Source organism: Maniola hyperantus, chromosome 19 (genome assembly GCF_902806685.2).
Source record: "Maniola hyperantus chromosome 19, iAphHyp1.2, whole genome shotgun sequence".
Taxonomy (NCBI): Eukaryota; Metazoa; Arthropoda; class Insecta; order Lepidoptera; family Nymphalidae; genus Maniola; species Maniola hyperantus.
In genome coordinates this window covers 7,496,014-7,514,274 of record NC_048554.1, presented here as the reverse complement: position 1 = coordinate 7,514,274, position 18,261 = coordinate 7,496,014, and the positions used below count along the sequence as shown (strand labels likewise).

Below are 18,261 nucleotides of genomic sequence, written 5' to 3'. Positions count from 1 at the left end.
AATCACATCACGCATAGCCAGTCGTGGCAACCCCCTGCTAGCCAGCCTTAAACTTTAAGGGCGTCTGGTAGGGGGTTGTGTCATGCATTGCCACAACAAGTGTCTGGCAATGCATGACGTGATTTCTAATATTATTTTGAAGAAATAATAGAAAAAATTAGACTATATTTTGATGTTATCTTTATTGCCTGCATGTAAAAGTACTCTGTGATTGCCTGTTATCCTCCCAAAGCCGCCATGATCCAAACTTGTCGCTGATCGTTCCTCCCTGTGTTGGGGACAATACACAGATAAATTTTCAGCTTTTATAAAATAACGAACGTCTAGCACGTGCTGGCTCTCTCTATAAGCCTTATTTTTGTGGTAGGTAAGTCGATAAAGAAAACTGAGATGTAGATAAATATTTTATTACCAAAATTAAGTCAGTAAAAAACGTACAATTACCTGCTGCATAAAAAAAATTTAAAGCTAGCACAAGACTTAATTAACATTAATATAGCTATTAATTAAATGTTTTAGGTACACTGCAGTAAAAAGCTACAACAACCAATTCACCACTAGGTACACAACGTTCATGGCTAGGCAGCTTTATTAAAATATTTGCCAAAATATAGCCTTACGATATATAGAATAGATATCACAACCACAATTTGTACAGTTGAAATAATACATCGTTTATCAAATCTTATCGCTACAGGCGAGTCTATAGCGGGTACAACGTTAGGACTTCGTTGGTCCAGAATAGACCGTTAAGCAAAATGTGTAAAATTAGCTACGGGTTTATTCTCGAATGGTACGTTCACAATATGGGCAGACGCAGGCAAGCGCATAGATTAAAACCGTGATTGCCTAGCCTGCCTCCTATTCAGGACGCGAGGGCTTAATCCCGGCCACGCCTCCTCTTCACATAGTGTAAACCATAGATAACACACTATATACCAGAGATTATGGCTCTGATATAGGTAAACTCCTATTTGCTATTCACTCGCGACCTGTATCTCATACAAAACTGTTGATATAACGGACTATACTGTTGAATATTAATATGGCACATTAAATTTTGTATAATGTAATGTATAAAAAATGACTCCACACGCGCCATTTTTTGAGTTATTCATGTCAAAGTACGATTTTAGTCCTTATTTTACAGGTGAACCGCAGGGCGATTGTCTAAAACCTGCATCAATCATTATTACAATCTCAATTGTTCTGATTGGCTGAATTTGTGCGATTCTTGTTGCAACAATGCATTGTAGCCAATAGTGAGCGAGCATTAACCAATCAGAGATGAATTGCGATCGTGACATTGTAGCTGTCAAACAACCGCGGTAGGGCCACCGTACTTTTGACATGAAAGTTAAAGAGTTAGAATGGCGCGTGAGGACTCATGTTTTACAGACTATAACAATAAATTATCATCTCTAGGTCATAAAAAATAGCTGTCATGGTTTTCTTGCAGTAGAGAATCTGATCAGTCTTTATATTTAGAAATCATACAACGTTCATTATGACTTATTATCAAACATTGATCAAAAACAATCTGATGAAGTAACTTAGAACTATAAACTAAAAATAATGTGTATTTTAACTTTGGGTATTATAATAATTCGCTTTGAACTGTAGTTACTTACAAAATATTCACGATTTTATTAATACAAAAAACACGTATATAAAAAAATAGTAAAACTACATCACTTTATAATATTTACACAACTCACTGCAGGTATATTTCATGTATCAATAAAATAGTTGCGGCTGCTTTTTCTGTAAACATGTAGTCAAAAATCGAGATCAGTCAAAAAAGATATGTATATCAAAATTGCATATCCAAATAGCGCACGAGAACTTCTAAATGAGATATTTTTATATGCCTTTGAAAATATTTGAAAATAAATGTATAATATAAAGTATGAACACTTAAATAAATGCTTATTTTTATATTAGTCATTGCTATTTTTAAAATGCTAGGCTTTAGAGAACATGCATATTAGTTCGTGCGAACTGTCTTATCACATGCCATTTTAAAATCGGACAGAAAAAGTATTGCATAAATCTCTTAAATAACAATCATGGTTGAGGGGATATTTTCACGGACATAATTTGACGTAGTAAGTTCATCTTTCTCTGTTACGTAACCTCATATAAATGATAGACAAAAGCTCAGTGGGTGTTTACTATTTTGAGACACCAGCCAATAACAAACATGTGTTCAAAAATATTCTAAATTCAATTAGAAAACATTAGTTTCGTTTGTGATTTAGTTAGCACCCACTGAGATTTTTGTATCTACCATTTGTATGTGATTGTGTAATAGAGAGAGCGCTATAGTAACTTTTTCCCACGGATAGAGTATGGATTAATAGAAACGAGCTCGTGATTTATACGTACATATTCGTAAAATATTTCATTTACGTCATAGTGAACACTTTCGAACCGTCTTTTAGCTACGAAAGAAAGGTCGTTTAATCGAAGCTGAACTTGACTTCCTCGCGCGAAGGGTCGTTGTTGGCCGCCACAGTCTGCAGCAGGTAGCGGCTGATCTGGCTCTCAATGGACGGGGTGCTCTCTTTCCTCGCCGAGGCGCGCTTCCTCTTAGCCTTGCTGTGCTTAGCGCGGCGGCGGCCCACTTTGGTCTTCATCTCCGCTATCTTAACAGACAGCTGGCTGTCGAGGGAGTTGCGACGAGATTCTACTGACACGTGGCGCAGGCTGATGCTGATCTGAGAATCCTGTAAAAATACCAACGCCTAGGTCAAACCAAAACGAACTACGTGGGTCTATTTGTACTGTCCATTACCAAATATTTGATGCAAAAAGCTTTGGCTTTGACGAACCGGTGTAAAAAGTATTATCAGTAAAAACAGCTTTAATTGATGTTTTGATTTAAATAATATATTACATTGTAATTTTTCTGTTTTTGGGGCTCCGTACCTCAAAAAGAAAAAAGAAACACTCACTTTGTCGTCTGTCTTTCTGTCATGTCTGTCAATTCAAGGGAATCATGACCTACAGGGTACTTCCCGTTGACCTAGAATCATGAAATTTAGCAGGTAACATTAGCAATGTCTTATAGCACAAGTAAAGGAAAAATTCCGAAAACCGTCAATTTGTGGTTACATCACTAAAATTCCTATGTTGAGGGAATTAGAATTATGTTCAGAAATAATTTTTAAGTTTTCGTTAGCATATCCCTTACACCCTGTATAGTCTAAGACTAGCATAAGCTCGGTAAAGTTCGGTAATCGGTACCTGCGAGTTGCGCCGGTCGGGTGTGGAGCTGAGCGAGTGGTGCGAATGGTGCGAGTGGTGCGTGTGCGGCGGCAGCACCAGCGCGTCGCGGCGCCGCACGAAGCGCGGCAGGTTGGCGGCCCACGACGACGACAGCGAGCCGCTGCAACCACACCCCCTGACTCAACCCAGCGTTCACTACTTTAGGCTTATCCGCATACTATAATTACGGCTTCGCCCGTATTCACAATCATTACTATGAAATCGCAGTGTGCTCGAACGCATAGTGTGGATTCCACCAATCAGATTATCGAAAATTGACGTGATAAATAATCTGATTGGTGGAACCACACACTGTGCGTTCAAGCACACTGTGAGACCTCAAAGTAATGATTGTAAATACGGGGGTTAGTCTAAGAGAGTGTTTATATTTCATGTAATGTCAGCCGCCGACTGTGAGGACTTCGAGCCTGGGTGCATGTGAAATCAGACTGTATTTTTTATTCACACTATGCTAACAATGGTACTGATTCTGAGCACACCTAAATTTTAGAGTATTCACGTCCTCTTCTTACTGATGTTATATGAAAAGGACAGACACAGTTTGACAGTTTTAAATTTAATTTAGAGCTCAAATCTCGTGACTTAAGCTGCCAGTCGCGAGCCTATTGTTTAAATTTGTAGTTTGCATTAAAACTTAGTCTTTAAATGTAAAATTCATGTTCCGTCCTCTTTTAGTAATATTAAAAAGAAAAAGATTCAGATACTCTAAATTTAGTTTAGACAATGACAAGAGAATCGGCGGAAATTATGCTGTAAAAGCGCATTGTCGGTTTGGTGTGAACGAAAGTTGAATATGTATGGGTAAAATAGTGAAATGCGTAACGCTCGCTCACACTGTAGGCGACTGATTTGGGCATAGTCTACCACGCTTGGCAGATTTCACACCTTTGAGAACAGGAGAACTCTCAGGCATGCAGGTTTACCTCTCAGGCCAACACTGTTCATGTAATACCTAAGTGTAATAAATACTTGTGGAAATTAAGTAACAGTTACCCACAAACGGCCTCGAAAACAAAACCTTGTGGTTACATCGCATTACTGGACAATGTTTCATAAATAAACAACAATGTTAACATTGTATATTACATAAGACATTAACTTTACGATAATGTACGTAAGTATGTCAGTAAGTAGTTCATTTTGTGTAGTTTATTTAAGAGTTTTGTAACTTGTTGATTGTCCATTGAAATAAATAAAAATTTAATTTAATTTAAACCTCTTGTGATGGTGAAACAGTAAAAAGTTTTAAGATTTGTTTATAGTCAAGTCTCCAAACTTTTTAACCTAAAGGCCAACTAATTCCCCATCAAGGTAACTTTTACCAACATACTGTAATTATTATGATTATAAACGCACCACACACATATTAGTTTCCTCCTTTTATTTATAAAATAGGTATATAGGTATATAAGCAGCTAAGTTATAATGAAACTGACGACTATTGTCACGATTCATAATAAAAACTAATAGATTGTAGACTATTAAAGGCGGCTATACACAGCCCAAACGTTTGTTTCTACGACAACATAACCAAGGGAAAGTTATGACAGTTATAGCAGAGTGAACTAGAGTGATAACTCTAGGTTTGATCCTGAATCGACGATTATGTCAAGTGTGACGACAAACGGCGATTACGCACTGCACATCCGTCATCCATGAGAATACCAGCGATTATTTACGACACGTCATAAGCTCCCATACAAAACAAAAAGGAGCGTATTTTCACAGACTCTGATCGGATGAGTGCGTAACCGCCGTAAGGCTATGGCTTCGTGAAATCAAAGAAAAATAGGACTACCTAGCGTCAAATGTACTAACATTTGACGCCTGCCAGTAACGTCGAAGCCTCGACGTTTTGTTAGAAGTTCCCTAAGTGTCGTGAGCTGTGGTTAGGTTAGGTTAGCACGATAAGAGGACACTGTTCGTTAAACAATTCTGTCCACGCAAGATATCACCGACAGCCCTTTAGCAGAGCAAGCTGGAGAGTGACGAGACACCGGAACACGTACTGCTTAAATGTAGCGGTGCTTCTGTCCAACGAGAAGCCTGCATTGGCGCCCCAGCAACACTTCCTCAAGTCCTCGCCGACCTGTGTGGCCTGATTGGATTCTGGAGTGAGCTTGATCAGCTGGAATGATCTGGCGGGAAGTCTCATGTCATTGTTTCATGTGTAACAGACAACTATGTCTAAGTTCGGAAAAGAAACCCAGGATATTGAAGGAGGACAATGGTAAGTACTGATTCTGATCGCAACGAAATTTTAAAGTATTCTCATATTTTTCTTTCCAATGTAACAAGAAAAGGACATACAAACTTAATTTAGTTTCCTAGCCTGTTAAACCTCGTGACCTTAGGTGCCAGTCGTATTGTAGAGCAGCACTATTTAGAGACTTTAATTTAAAATCCATCTTCCGTCCTTTTTTAAGCAATATTAAAAAGAAAAAGATGCAGATACTTTAAATTCAGTTTAGAGATAAACATCAGAATCGACGTCAATCATGTTAAGAGCTCGAGATGGCAATCGAGGCATGAGGCGGGGGGACGCCCCGCACACCCGCACCTAGATAGCGCGAGGGCTGTGCGGGTGTGCAGACGATTGCTCTCTCGATCTGTCGCGTACTTACGACTGATCACAGATAGGTATATTGAATACTAGCAGATAATAAATAATAATATAAATAAAATATTTAAAAATATATATTCTAAAACCATCTTCTCATTATTGCCTTTCTAATGAAACTGGTTTGGGGAACATCGGTTGGATGGTTTCGAAGTCTATAGCGGGACACAGGTAGAAACCTTTTTTGATTTATATATTAAGAAGATTAAACCCGAGTGACATGTACGCGACAGGTCTAGATAGCAATCGAGGTGGGGACGCCCCGCACACCCACACAGCCCCCGCGCTAACCCGATGCAGGGCGACCCCCGCCTCATATCCCTATTTCCATTTCGACCTGTCGCGTACTATAGATGTCAATCACCTTTCGTGTTTGGCGTCCTCTGGGTAGTCGATAGGCGACGTGTTGTCCAGGCAGAACCCCACGGGGTCTTGCCTGGAGCCGCCCAGCGATATGGAGAGTCGTCCGCGCGTGATGAACTCGTTGCGTCGCTTGTACGCGCGCGCGATCAGCTCGTGCTTGCGCGCGCGCCGCGTTACGTCAGCTTCTACTGAGCAGCCACACTTTCTGGAATTAGTACTAAACACGTTACTAACTTAAGTAACTAGACGTTGTCCGCAACTTCGTCCGCGTGGATATAGGCTTTTTTTTAATCCCGTGGGAACTCTTTTCCTGGATAAAAAGTAGCCTATGTCACTTTCCAGGTCTTTAAATATGCCCATGTATAAAATCAGGTCGGTCCGTTACTCCGTTGCGACGTGACTGAAGGACAAGCCAACAAACCAATAAAATAACAAACAAACACACTTCCACATTTATAAATGGGTAGTGGATTAGGATTTATACATATTTAAACTCAATCAGACGGCTTGATTACGGTAAAATGACCGCTACAGTGTGACGATCGCAATCATCTCTGATTAGTTAACGCTCGATCTTTATTGGCTGCCTTGCCTTGTTTTAAAAAAAATCAGCCAGTTAATTACAACAATTGCGATTGCAATAATGATTGATACAGGTTTTCTGAAATCGACCTACTGTTACCAATTTCGAAGGAATGACAACATTATGAACAAGGCAATACTTGTGGCCGACAAATACAGCAGCACTTTTCTGACTGGAATTAGAGTAGCTTCCTCAGGGTGTACGATGTTTCCCAAGGTGGATGCTACATTTATGCATTAGAGCTGGGCAATAGCAGGTTATGTACATAGGAGGCTCGACAGACTCCTGAACAATGAATAAGGCGAACACGCTTTTTAAAAAAATCGGTCAAGTGCGAGTTGGACTCACACACTAAAGGTTCTGTACCATCGTACAAGATATTTAAAGACTCACGACAGACATACAATGAAGTGATCCTATGAGGGTGGAAGATAAACTTACTTGGCCATATAGCGTCGCCAAGCGGCCGCGGCGGCAGGCGTCCACGTCCACGAGGCCATAAGCGCGCCGGCCGCGAAGCAGCACAGCAGCCGCAGCTGCAGCACCGACACGGAGGGACGCGCGCCCGCCGCGCACTCGCGACCGCCCTCCTTCAGCCCTTCGAGCCGACAGCTGGACAGAACGTCACAATATTGATAAATCACCATCATCATGATCAACCCATCACCGGCTCACTAAAGAGCACGGGTCTCCTCTCAGAGTGAGAAGGGTTTGGCCATAGTCTACCACGCTGGCCATGTGTGGATTGGTAGACTTTACACATCTTTGAGAACATTATGGAGAACTCTCAGGCATGCAGGTTTCCTCATGATATTTTCCTTCACCGTTAAAGCAAGTGATATTTAATTTATTAAAACGCACATAACTCCGAAAAGTTAGAGGTGCGTGCCCGGGATCGAACCCCCGACCTCCGATTAGAAGGCGGACGTCCTAACCACTAGGCTATCACAGCTATATTGATAAATATTCAGTAGTAATACTGCCACAGATGACAGTTATTCCGGCGCTTCTTTTAGTTGAAGCATGTTGGGTTTAATGCTCAGGTGGAGGAAGCGCCGGGATAACCAACTCTTAGTTATAAGAAGTAATGTTTGGCACAATTTAAATAATAAACGTTTTGAATAAATACCCGGCTGAATTTGTTGTGGGCTCTTCTCAGCCCTGGGCGGGTTTTGAACCCTCTTAGCTTTAGTTTTAAGAACGTATTAATTATCACCACTATATCATCTTACAAATAAAAATTTTGACAATCAGGAAGCGTAAAATTTTACCTATTCTGAATAAATAATTTGAGTTTGAGTTTGTCTTTCTTTCTAATACTCAGAATACATAATCGTGAAATATAGATGCTAAAAATTCACCTAATAAAAAACGAACGCCCAAGAATACGTAGAAATGTGTGATTTCTTAATTCATAGAATAGCACTTGGCTACAATCAGACCTGCTGGCATGTGATGATTCAGCCTGACATGGAGCGCGCTAGCCTATTCACTCTAGACTTGATCGTCGCGAAGAAAAAAAATCTAAAGGTTCCTTTCTTTGTATCGAATTCTCACTAAGCCATGGAGAACGATAAATGTATACAAGACTCGGTTTCGCATATTTACATTTCTCTTTTGGTGTACAATAAAGCATATTGCATTTACCATGTGAGGGTCTAACAGATTTTGTTTGCAGTATACAAAAGAGTAGAAGAAACTCACATAATGTTCTTCTTGAAAACCTCCTTCCACGACTCGGCGTTGCGGAACTCGTAGACATGGCAGGCGAAAGTGACGCAGATGAACACGGCCACCAGCGCTGCAGTGAGCGAGCACCGTGTGATGGTCTGGCGAATTTTGTGGGCAGTAACTCACATAATGTTCTTCTTGAAAGCCTCCTTCCACGACTCGGCGTTGCGGAACTCGTAGACATGGCAGGCGAAGGTGACGCAGATGAACACGGCCACCAGCGCCGCAGTGAGCGAGCACCGTGTGATGGTCTGGCGGATTTTGTGGGCAGTAACTCACATAATGTTCTTCTTGAAAGCCTCCTTCCACGACTCGGCGTTGCGGAACTCGTAGACATGGCAGGCGAAGGTGACGCAGATGAACACGGCCACCAACGCCGCAGTGAGCGAGCACCGTGTGATGGTCTGGCGGATTTTGTTCGCGGCGCGTGGCGATATCACGTCCTTACTCGAAACCCGCACTGCTATCAACGAGAATACACCTGCGGAACAAAATAATCGTAACGGCGATTACGCACTGCACTTCCGTCATCCAAGTCCTATCCGTCATCCGTGAGCATACCAGCGATCATCTACAACATATGCCATAAGCTCCCATACAAAACAAAAAGGAACGTATTTTCACGGACTCGGAACGGAGGGGTGCGTAACCGCCGTTAGACGGGACTTTAGTAAAATAAACGAGGGTCCTGCAGAAGAATACTTCAATATACCTAGAATTCAACATATTCAACCATCTGGGGAAAAAACCATAAATATGACTAGAGATCCATAGTAGATGGGTACGAGTTTTATTCTGCTCTAACCATCACTTGACAAATCTCAGCAGAAATACTTTGGTACTGAGTTGGTAAACGAGTGCAGTTGCACTACAGGCATCAACAAAACATTAACAATACTGAGAAGCAAAAAAAGGTTTTCATTTTATTGCCGAATTTTAAAAGGAACTACTTATTGCCGCGACATCGTCCAAGTGGACAACAAAAATTTCATACCCCTAGTTTACCCCTTAGGGGTTATATTTTCGAAAATCATGCAAATGCATGCCAAATTTAAGCTCGATCGGTCCAGAAGTTTGAGCTGTGCGTTGATAGTTTAGTCAGTCAGTCACTCAGTCAGCATTTCCTTTTATATGTATAGATTATTTTCGTACCTCTTAGCAGAAAATATCCTCCCAATAGAAGTACAACTGACAGCGGCGCCAATAACAAAGCAGCTCTCATGGGATGGTTGACGTAGCCCACAAAGCAGACCCCTGTCACGCTGTTCCCGTCTACTTCTCCAAACGCCATGGTTGTGATGGTGAGGATCAGTGGGAGCGACCACGCTACCAAGTGGAAGTATGCCGCTTTCTTGTCTATTCTGTCTTGAATTTTACCTGTGGATTTTTATAGATTGTCACTATTAATGAATGAATGAATGAATATACTTTTACTAGCTGATGTCCGCGACTTTGTACGCGTGGATTTAGGTTTTTAAAAATCCCGTGCCAACTTTTTGATTTTCCGAGATAAAAAGTAGTAGTAGTAGTAGTAGTAGTAGTATAAGTAGTATGTCCTTTTCCAGGTCTTAAACTATACCCATGCAAAAATTCACGTCGATCCGTTGGTCCGTTGCGACGGGATTTTCAAAAACCTAAATCCACGCGGACGAAGTCGCGGGCATCAAAAAATCACCCATTACCCATGCAAAAAATCACGTCAATCTGTTGCACCGTTGCGACGTGATTGAAGGACAAACCAACAAACAAACACACTTTCACATTTATAATAAGGGTTGGTACTGATTAACAATCTATATCATAATCTCAAATACAGGTATGATGATACAGGTCACACTGAAACTATTTGACACTTGAGTGACTGATAAAATAAAATAAAATGAAACATACAACAATTAAAAACGATAGTTGTAATAATTTACCCAGTGCTCGGAAGCTCATGTGCCACGCGTATGTGAATATCACAAACCAAACGCAGGCTGCGATCATGAAGTAATATACCTGTAACAACAAATAAAGCGTCTGTTACTATAAATAATTATCTGATGGTACCCACACTAGTTGGTAGTGGTACATGCATTTGACGATTCAAAAGTACTTGTAAAAGTTTAATTGAATAAAAAATATTATTATTTTATTTATTTACTTACTAGCTTATGCTCGCGACTTCGTCCGCGTGGACTACAGAAATTTCAAACCCCTATTTCACCTCCTTAGGGGTTGAATTTATGGTACCGACACTAGTTGGTAGTGGTACATGCATTTGACGATTCAAAAGTACTTGTAAAAGTTTAATTGAATAAAAAATATTATTATTTTATTTATTTACTTTCTAGCTTATACTCGCGACTTCGTCCGCGTGGACTACAGAAATTTCAAACCCCTATTTCACCTCCTTAGGGGTTGAATTTATGGTACCGACACTAGTTGGTAGTGGTACATGCATTTGACGATTCAAAAGTACTTGTAAAAGTTTAATTGAATAAAAAATATTATTATTTTATTTATTTACTTACTAGCTTATACTCGCGACTTCGTCCGCGTGGACTACAGAAATTTCAAACCCCTATTTCACCCCCTTAGGGGTTGAATTTTCAAAAATCCTTTCTTAGCGAATGCCTACGTCATAATAGCTATGTACATGCCAAATTTCAGGCCGATCCATCCAGCAGTTTGAGCAGTGCGCTGATAGATCAGTCAGTCAGTCAGTCACCTTTTATCCCTTCTTACCCCTTCTAACCCTTATATCACTTCTTCGTTGTCTGTATGTCTGTCACGTTTGTCAAGGAACATATAGGGTACTTCCCGTTGACCTAAAATTATGAAATTTGGCAGGTAGGTAGGTCTTCAGCACAAGTAAAGGAAAAAATCCGAAAACCGTGAATTTGTGGATCCATCACAAAAACATATTTCTTGAACAAATAATTTACTAAACTACATCATTTATTTATTTATTTATTTATTATTTATGATAGATGGCCCTGTCCAGTCGTTAACTTGCACGAGGTTATGAGTGCACGGTGGGCTAATTATTTTTTGTACGATGATATGGAAGCCTTCGTGTGCGAGTCCGACTCGCACTTGGACGGTTTTATTCAAAGAAAAATAAATAAATAAAAATATTTTTTATTCAATTAATTTAATTTACAAGTATTTTTAAATCGTCAGATGCATCTACCCTATCACTATAAATTGTAGAGATATACATACCAATACAAAAACGACGACGCAAGATAAATTCTCTTCGGCTGAGGGCTCTCCTTGTCGTCTTGTGCCGTCTTTTGAACACACGATATCATCCCTTGATCCTACGCCAAATTGTACCAACCATCTGGTAAACAAAAGCCCACATTTATGTACTCATCCATCCATACTAATATTATAAATGTAAAAGTATGACTGTCTGTCTGCTATAGTCGACGCATTTTAAACTGAGTCGTCGAATTATCTGTCTGTTTCGCTCGCACTTACCTACGACTCAACGACTCAGTTTAAAATGCTATAGCTTTATACGATCCATCCGTTTAACCGATGTTGACTGGTGATGACTTGCATCTCGGAAAAGGACGTAGGCTACTTTTGGTCCTGGAAAATTAATAATAATTCCGCCGATATCTTCATTGTTAATTGTCAATAAAGATCTTACAATTTTTGATTCAATTTGATGTTACTGTATAACTTATCGATAGATCATATTTAGAATTGATTATTATTTTGGCCATAAATCCACACAGACGGAGTTGTGGGCATGATCTACTTGGTATAGCTTGCATCCTGGAACATAGACTACTTTTTATCCTGGAAAATCAGAGTTCCCACAGGATTAAAAACATTAATCTATGCAGAGTCATGGAAATCAGCAAGTATATAAGAGGAGAAACAAAGCATCAACACAAAGCAAGAGCCTCGATAGCTCAACAGTTAAAGGAGCGGACTGAAAACCGAAAGGTCGCCGGTTGAAATCCCACTCATTGCACTATTGTCGTACCTACTCCTAGCACAAGTTTTACGCTTAATTTGAGGGGAAAGGGTAATATTAGTCAGCAAATAACTTGCAAAAAAAAATCAAGCGACACACCACTAAAATCAGCGGTTCTGTTGATCGTCAGCTTCATTACGCACGGTCTAGTCGTCCGGCAACTAGTTGACTGCGAGGGTTAGAATCTGTAATTTATATACATCATCCGAGTTGCCCAGCGACTAGTCGACCGTGCGTAATGGTTCTAACCAGTGTACAGATAACTTACCCCATGGAAGCTACAGCAAAGCACACGTTGATATAGAAGATGACTAGCGCGGGATATTTGTTGGCGCTCCGCCAGTCTATGAGGAAGGTGGCCACAGTTAGAAGGTTCAGTGCAAGGCACACGCCTGCTCCCCACGCCACTAGCCGGTGGATCTGCTGATGCTCGTCTTCCGTGTATAAAGGATCGCGGCAAGGCAGACCACACCCTGATATTCCTTAAACAAAAAAAGTTTGCCAAAAAACATACAGATACTCTAAAAAGAATTTGGCAAATTGGCACATTCAAATGCTCTGCAACCAGAGCATTTGAATGTGCGTATCAATTTGCACAGCTTAAAAACCACTGTACCTTCATAAAAATGAGGGGCCTTGTCTGCATGAATTAGAGGCGGTAAACACTTCCCAGTTGTGTTAAATTTCATTTCTCTTGCTACGTTTTCGCACTTCGGCGGAAATAGAGTGGCGTTACATTTCAAAAAATTTGGAAAGTATGACGTGTTATACAATATGGCACATGGTTCCATTGTGATCTTGCACATTTCGTAGGAAGGCAAATACACCATGTCCTGACCGAGTACTTGTTCGCAGTTTGGCATAAAAGTGGCGCAAAGTAAAGGCTGCACCACTGCCCAACATTTTGGCACATTGATTAATTCCCTGTACAGTTCTAACTGGCTTTGTATTTGGTACTGGCTATCATAGAATGTAAGGTGAACACTTGTTCTGTTGTAGGGTAATTTTGCCCCTAGGCACGTTGTCTTATTGAGGGGCTCGCACTTTGCTCTTCTCACGCAGCTATCTAGCTTTATCTCTCGCTCTGGAAACCACTGTGTGCTTTTCTCCATCTTTATCAGCCTATAATTAGGTGTTCCATCGATGACCTCGAGCCGTATTGTTGTATTTTCACTCGCAACACTAGTAAGCGAGTTCTTGTCTGCGCCATTATCATACTGACTCGCCCCGCATAGAGATATTGTAATCAGCCCATACATCCATCTTTCCAGGTACATCTGTAACAAAAGAAACGGTTTTGACTACTAATTCAAGCATTTTCTAAGGGAATAAAAAATGCTTAAATAAAAAATTGAAACTACATTTTATTTCTCAATTTCTCTTTATTTATGCAGGTAAAGGGTAGCAAATGAAACCCTCAAATACTTCATAAATTTATTTTTCTACAAAGTTATTCTATTTTATTCTTATTTTAACTTTAGAACATCTTTCTTAACAAACCATCTTTGCTTTTTTTTTTATTAATCCAAGTACGGAGGGGGCAGGTACAGTAGGAAAAATCAGTACAACAGATTCCTGAATCCTGATATAGAACAAAGAAAAACCTTAAACAAAATTCATATGGAAAAATTGACAATGTCTTGGAATATATTATCTTTGCTGATGATGAGCATTTTACGCTCCTAAATGTCCTATTGTATTCTAAAAACTATGTTGGAAGGAACATATTTAGAATATTATAAATTAGGTACTATGTTCTAGGTACTAAATTCATCAATTCAATGCATTAAATTTTACTCAATTTAAAGTTGCTGTAAAGGCTTAAATCATATAATAACTAATACCATTTACAAGTGTATCAAAACTACAATTTTATTCATCACTTTTGTCACTACTCTAATTCCCAGCTATCACCAACCATTCTCTATAGTCTTCCATTACACGCGTCACTGGCATTGTATCCATTTATAACAGCTGCGTGCCATAAAAACAAAATTGAATTGAATAGCATGCTACTTTGTTTGCTGGAAAAGTTCATGTTAATCTATTGTACTGACTCATATAGGGTGGACGAAGGGACGTACCTTGGATTTATTTAACTTTATATTTTTGTATTTTATTTGCCAACATTTCATTTAGCCCCACATAAACAAAAGTTTTTTTTTATAAATAGAGGAAAGGGTTATTCTTTATTTAAAAAAAAATCTTTATTTACAAAATCAAAAAATACCAGGATCTTACTATAAGGATGCTGCAGAGTGATGACCGGGACTCAAGAGCATCTTCTGACGAAACTGCTAACACCACATCTTGCTGTTGAGCCTTTATCTTCGTTTTTATGCAAATATTACCTGATATTACAAGAAACACAATGTTTGAATTTGCTCAAAAGGTAAAATTATATGATTAGAACTAATCGACTCACCTGTATCCACAGCTAAATGAAGGGGCACCTGTAGGAAACAACTTATTTTTTTTTTACAACTTAATATAAATTTATTGTTTTATCTTTTAAAATTAAATACAAGATGTAATCGAAAATTATTTACAACCTCCTTATATTCATCTTACTTCTTATTACTCATCATCACTTATCTTGCAGCACTTAACACTCATTTTTCATTCATTAGTCATTGTCTTTGAAGCATGCATTTAAAGACTTAATCCTACCATTTTCTAATTAGTTTGTTTACTGCCTCTTCTGAACATTCGATTGGCACCACTGCCACGTCGATTCCAAGACGAACCACGTTGGTTGCCACCTCTACGCATATTGCGCCCACCAAAGCCATTCATCCCTCGTCCTCTACCTCGGTCCTGGCCCCTGCTTCGGTCCTGGCCTCTGCCTCTACCTCGGTCCTGGCCTCTACCCCGATCTTGACCTCTACCTCTATTTTGCCCTCTGTCTTGACCCCTGCCTCTGTAACCACCACCCCATCTTTGATTTCGTCCATAATTTTCCCCCTCATCATTGTCCTCTTCATTGAAATTATTTTCCTCTTCATTAAAGCTCCGATCAAATGATTCCTCTTCATTATATTCATCATTTTCTTGAGAGTATGACTGGTTACCGTCGTAACCACTTTCGTAATGTCCTTTGGTAAATCCATTATCAGGGAAGACAGGTCTTGTGTTCATATTATTGTTTATAGGAGGCATAGCACCTATTGGTGGCATATTACCCATTGGAGGCATATTGCCTGGTGGCATACCAGGTGGCATGTGTTGAGGAGGCATATGCATGCCATGCATGGGGGGGCCCATCGGTGGACCCATGTTCATTGGAGGTCCCATGAAACCCATCGGAGGCATACTTCCCATAGGCATCATGTTGTTCATGTCTGGTGGTCCATTATCATAACTATTATAATCATCTTGATTTGGCTCACTCATATCCATGTCATTGTTATAATAATCTTCTTTTTCGTAATCATTTTTGTCAACATCATCATCCTCAAGTGCACTATTGTCATTGTCATTATTTTCGTGAGTAGGATACTCAAATGGTTGCAGGAAACTGTCATCGTCAGCATCCTGTTCTAAGTGAGGCATCATGTCATCTAATTCCTCTATCTCACCAGTTGCTATATATCTTCTCAATGCTATTGGACCTTCAGATATAGCTTTTTCAAGTTTTGATCCAGGCTCTACAGAAATAAGCTTCCCATAAATGAAGATAGCTGTAGGGCAAATCTGTTGTAGTGGAACTGCACCCGGAACAGACTCCACAAGGGCTTGTGTCAATGCTTCTGTTGCTGAATCATCCATAGATGGACCATGATTCCACTGAACCTGGAAGTTTCTCGGTATAGGCTTACTATAAGGTACTTTCTTAACTTTCTTTTCAAAGTCCATTGGCAGAAATGTGGTATCTAAATCTAAGCCAGGAATTGCTTTGTCAGTATCGGTAGAGAAAATTTCAACTTTGTCCTCTGGACCCATACCAGGAATAGCAGCTGGCTCCTCTAACTCATTGTCCTCTTGAACACCCGGAGGCAATGTGTTAAGATTGTACTTGTCTCTCATCTGATCACCTGGACGATTACGGGTCCAAAACTTAGAAGTGTGATCATTAGATCCAGAACATAGTATATGGCCCAGAGGGTGCCAAGCCATTGTCCAAACTATAGATTCATGAGCACCTTCTATACAACCTACTTCTTTATCGGTGCCAACATTCCAAAACAAGATTGTTCCATCAGAACCACCAGAGCAGAACAAGCCCTCATGAGTTGGATGCCACACTACACTCGAAGCCTCTTTTTTGTGACCTCTAAATATCTGAAGTTCACTACCAAGCTTACGTATATCAAAAAGCTTTAATAAATGATCACGGGATGCAGTTATTAGCCAATTGCCATTTTCATTCCATTTCAAATCCATAACAGTAGATTTGTGTGCATGTAAAGTAGATAATGCTGTTCCCGACTTGGGATCCCATAACTTTATTGGCTGCTGGTTATCCTTACTCCCAGATACAATGAGAGCTTTTGTCGGGTGCCACTGCACACATTTCACATCAGCACCATGCCCTCTCAAAATTCTCTCTTCTTGACATCTATAAAAGTCAAATATCCGTAGAGTTCCATCATCTGAGCAAGTAACGATCTTTGAATCGCTGGGACTAAAACTAATACCCCTCACCGCTTCCTTGTGAGCTTGATACATCTTAACATTATTCATGTTACTTTGCCAATACTTAATGAAGCCAGAATGATCTCCTGTCACCATCCAACCTTCGCCGTGAGACCATACCATCGATCGCACAGGCGAGTCGTGAGCTTGAAGAATAGTTTCAAAATTAAAAGTTAATCCATTCCATAAAGTGAACTCTCCAGATGAAGCTCCAGTTATTAACCTGCGGCCTTCCGGTGTCCAGGCAACAGCAAAAATAGGGCATCTCATCTTATTAGTAGCAGTCTTAACAAAACGAGTAGTAACAGCATTTATAGGGTTATCTGGATATGAAGGTGGTGGTAATAAGTCAGGGGTGTACATGGCGTCCGGCTGTAAAGCGTATCTGTCACGCCAGTCTCGCTGCCAAACACGACATTCTAAAGCTTTTATAATTGAAGAATTATAGTCTACGGTTTTACGCATAACAGATTTACGTAAACGTTTACCATCGAAGTCGTCTTGAGTCATATTCAGAGGACCCTGGGGTGGAAATCGCATTTGATAGTTGAAAGGTCTAAAATTATGGCGAATGTTACGGCTTGGTGGACCCATGGGACCACCCATGCCGGGTGGAGGCATACCCATATTCGGAGGTGGGTTTCCAAAATCCATGTTTATGACTTCGACACCTAATTAGAAAAACATTTTTATTACAGTGTTGTATTTTAAAGTAAGAGCGTATGATGATCCCAACAATAAAGTAAGCATCAATGTTTCTTACCTTGTTTTCAAAGAACACGTTGTAACATTGTATATGGAGTTGATTTCGTTCGACACATTCAAATAAGACGTATTTATCTCACAAACTGTAACAATTGATCAGTCATTTAACACAAATAAATAACCTAATTTATATGGGGAATGCTACCGAAAGTTAGACAGCCAACGAACCAAGCCAGCCATGTTTTATTTTTCCATTTCAGCTTTTCACCCAGAGTCAGACCACATCCTACTCTATGGTCAGACCCTCAGACCCAGATCCAGTGTCAAAGAGTACCTACCCAGTAGAGACCTCAC

At 40.0% G+C, this 18,261-nt stretch overlaps 1 protein-coding gene across 2 annotated transcripts; it reads right to left on the bottom strand.

Moving 5' to 3' along the window:
* Positions 1 to 1,922: 1,922 nt before the first annotated feature.
* LOC117991377 (protein smoothened-like) lies at positions 1,923 to 18,182 on the bottom strand. 2 transcript variants are annotated; one of them, XM_034978964.2, is made up of 11 exons: positions 17,966 to 18,181; positions 13,184 to 13,844; positions 12,836 to 13,049; positions 11,799 to 11,919; positions 10,511 to 10,589; positions 9,741 to 9,965; positions 8,868 to 9,069; positions 7,299 to 7,469; positions 6,276 to 6,479; positions 3,250 to 3,391; positions 1,923 to 2,729 (listed from the first exon to the last, which is right to left on the bottom strand). In XM_034978964.2, the coding sequence occupies exons 2-11, from the start codon at positions 13,842 to 13,844 to the stop codon at positions 2,463 to 2,465; spliced, it is 2,286 nt and encodes a 761-aa protein (XP_034834855.1). In that variant the 5' UTR covers positions 17,966 to 18,181; the 3' UTR covers positions 1,923 to 2,462. The 2 variants fall into 2 exon arrangements, with proteins under 2 accessions (XP_034834855.1, XP_034834852.1); XM_034978961.2 differs by lacking the exons at positions 1,923 to 2,729; positions 3,250 to 3,391; positions 6,276 to 6,479; ... (5 more) ...; positions 12,836 to 13,049; positions 13,184 to 13,844 and adding an exon at positions 15,035 to 17,873 and having other exon boundaries at positions 17,966 to 18,182.
* Positions 18,183 to 18,261: the final 79 nt, after the last annotated feature.

Excerpts from the sequence above, each read along its gene's own strand:
- LOC117991377 (XM_034978961.2), bottom strand. The coding sequence starts at position 17,856 with ATGGATTTTGGAAACCCACCTCCGAATATGGGTATGCCTCCACCCGGC.